This window comes from Sinocyclocheilus grahami, unplaced genomic scaffold (assembly GCF_001515645.1).
Source record: "Sinocyclocheilus grahami isolate Dianchi unplaced genomic scaffold, SAMN03320097.WGS_v1.1 scaffold499.1, whole genome shotgun sequence".
NCBI classification, from domain to species: domain Eukaryota; kingdom Metazoa; phylum Chordata; class Actinopteri; order Cypriniformes; family Cyprinidae; genus Sinocyclocheilus; species Sinocyclocheilus grahami.
Genome location: NW_015505678.1, coordinates 686,656 through 689,830, shown reverse-complemented (window position 1 = coordinate 689,830; position 3,175 = coordinate 686,656). Strand labels below are relative to the sequence as shown.

Here is a 3,175-nt window from a genome sequence, read left to right as displayed (position 1 = left end):
TTTTATTTTATTTTATTTTATTTGTCTTAGCTGCTCTTTTTATTTTATTTTATTTTATTTGTCTGAGCTGCTCTATTCCATAACATGAAAATTAGAATGTGATTTTAAAATCTCTAAAAAGGACATCATTTAAAAAAAAAATTTTTTTTGTCTGAGCTGCTTTTTTAATTTTATTTATTTATTTTATTGTATTTTATTTTATTGTATTTTATTTTTATTTATTTTATTTTATTTACATTTTTTTAATTTAATTTAATTTTTTATTTTTTATTTTATTTGTCTGAGCTGCTCTATTTCATAACATGTGATTTAAAATCTCTAAAAAGGACAAAATCAGATTCATTTTATTATTTTATAGCTCTGATTCAAATCAGGACATGCAGTTATTCACAACCAAAATATAATTAGTCATTAAACAGTATTAATATTCATTAGTCCTCAACTCGAGATCGGGATCATGAGCCTTCAGATCACGATTCAGTTCAGACCGGTTTTGTGTGTTGAATAAATCCATGTAGCTGTTGAATGAGTGTTTGATGTAGTAACTCATCTCTTCTCTTTACTGGTGACTAGAAATATAAGCTTAGTGATTCATATGTCTGACTGATGGCGTGAAACCGCAGATCTCAGTCGCTCTGATCTTCTGAACGCTGCACATGATCGCGTCGCTCTGCTGATCTCTGACCCGCTTCATGAGTCCGTGCGTCTTCATTAAACGCTTCAATGTTCATATGGTTTTGAACACTTTTCACCTCATGTCAGACAGAAATTAGTGTGCACTTATTTTATGCAAGCGAAATGATTTTCTTTCCTCCTTGCTGTGTATTATGCATTAGACCCCAGTATTAACCCCAGTGTGCTGTTGTGCACGGCCTCATTTCTCGAAAGGCAACATTGCACATATACATGCTATTAGTCATTTCTTATTTTTGCGGAAACTGTTTTTTGGTTGTTTGTTTTATTTGCATTTAAATGAATGAATATATATATTTGCATTTACATTTATATGCATTTGAATATTTATTTATTTCTATCTGAATTTATTTAAACATTTTTTTTAATGCATTTACATTTATTTTTAAGTGCATTTTAAATATTTTTTTTTAAACGCATATGATTTATTTTCAAATGCATGCAATTTAATTCGTTTGCATTTAAAATGTTATTTATTTAAATGTATTTCTTTCTTTATTTTAATGCACTTATAATTAAGTAATTTTATAATAATTATAATTTAGTCATTACATTATCATTATATTTAAATAACAAAATATATATATAAATAGAATATTTTATCCCTTTGGGGGTGGGGATATTTTGAATGTTTTAAAATGCATTATCATATATTTAAAAAAATTTTTTTTAATGATTTATTTTGACTTTTCAATTCCCACCCAGTTTGAGAAACCCAGCTGTGGAGGAAGTTTTTTACGTTCTAGAAGTTAGAGTATTTTGCATAGTGCAATGCACTCTTCTATGGAAATTTTGATTTTTTTTGTTTCTGGAAAATTAATATGTCAAATACAAGTATGATTTGTTATAATGAACCGTTTATATTACGTCTTGTTTTTCTGGCGGTCCAGTTTACCTGTCAGGAGCGTTTGAACCATCTTCCCGATCACAGCTGAAAGACTGACAGCTCTATTTAGCTAAAGGCAAACTGAAGGAAATTTCCCATCATGCTCTGTGAACTTCATTATTATGCATGAGTTTGGCTTTGACAGCTCAACACGAAGCATTATGATCCGGTTGATCTGAATGTTGAAGATGTAGTTTGTATTAAAGGCTCCGAGGCTCAGATGATCTGGAGCTTGACATGTTTTCCACAGAAGAAAGAAAGTCATATGGAGTGAGTAAATGATGACAATATGATCATTTTTCGATATTGCATTAATGTGCCTCTATAAATTCCGTCCGTCCGTCCGTCTGTCTGTCTGTGGTTGATTTCATGTGGCTTTTTCCACAGCTGTGAATGACGAATTACTTCACTGGTTATTTACTGGTTATAAATATTTCTTACTGGCCCTAACATGTTTGTCGTTATTACATATTTTGTCTCTAAGCGTATATCAGTGTGAATCACAATGCATCCAGACACATTGTGAGTTTGTAAGTCCAACACTGGACGATACATCAGCATATGGTGGAAATAAATCCCAGATGACACGACACAAACCTAATACAGTACAAAACAGCAGTCTGACCCTTCACCTTTAGCCGTCGTGTAAATGAGCAGGTGAAGATGCAGATGCGTTGATCTTTTATTGTGTGATATTGAAAGAGCTGATGATAAAAGCAGTGTTCTGCAGGTGTTGAGAGCTTGTGTGTGTTTTGAGCTGCTCATTGGCGTGTTGTTGGTGTGGTTGCAGGTTTACACGCCGCTGATGCTCAGATACGCAGCGCTGGAGGATCAGCTTCTCAAAGATCATCAGAAATCACTGCATCTGCTGTGAGACCTCTTCATACGGCTGAATATAATACTCACGCATTATATTCATACAACACGTCTACATATCATTCCTTTGAATCGTCTTAAAGCTTTAAAAAGTCAGATTTTATAAATATCAAAATATTGTTTTACTAAAATGGTGTAGTTATGTAATAAGTGATGCTATTAACTATTAAAATAAATTGCAATGAATACATTTTTGTAGTAATGCATTAACATCTTAACTACAAGTTAAACATTCAACGTAGGACTAAAAAATCAATTTTTTTCCCCGGATTGATTTATGATGATTCATTTTGTTGAATCTAATGTCAACGACATTCGAAGTTTGAGACGATTCCTTTGAATCATTGTTAAATAGTATTTAAAAGTAACATTATTAAAATATTAACTAAAATCATAGTGATATACTGTAATAAATTACAGATGCCAGACTATTCAAATTCTAAATTCCAATGATTAATTTTTTTGTAATAATGTATTAAATAAAAAAATTATATTTAATTACATTTATGACTAAGAATAAAAACAAATATCTCTAAACATAAATAATAATTATTATTAATATTTATATATCATAAAGCTTATCATAAAGTGGTGCCAATTCATTTGATTGAATTTAATAACCGCAGCATTTGAGGTTTGAAATCTGCAGAAGTGATGTGAATGCATGAAGTTGATGTGGTTTTCATATGAATCCAGATGGTTTTAATGCATTGGTAAACA

The 3,175-nt window shown here is 30.7% G+C and overlaps 1 protein-coding gene across 1 annotated transcript in view; it reads left to right on the top strand.

The window, feature by feature from the left end:
- The window catches only part of xylb (xylulokinase homolog (H. influenzae)), a 31,695-nt gene extending 28,842 nt beyond the window's left edge, over positions 1 to 2,853 (top strand). The window contains exon 19 of the mRNA XM_016236858.1: positions 2,370 to 2,853. Coding sequence (XP_016092344.1) covers positions 2,370 to 2,453 — 84 coding nt within the window. The 3' untranslated portion in view covers positions 2,454 to 2,853. The remainder of the gene's footprint in view (positions 1 to 2,369) is intronic.
- The last annotated feature ends 322 nt before the right edge of the window (positions 2,854 to 3,175 follow it).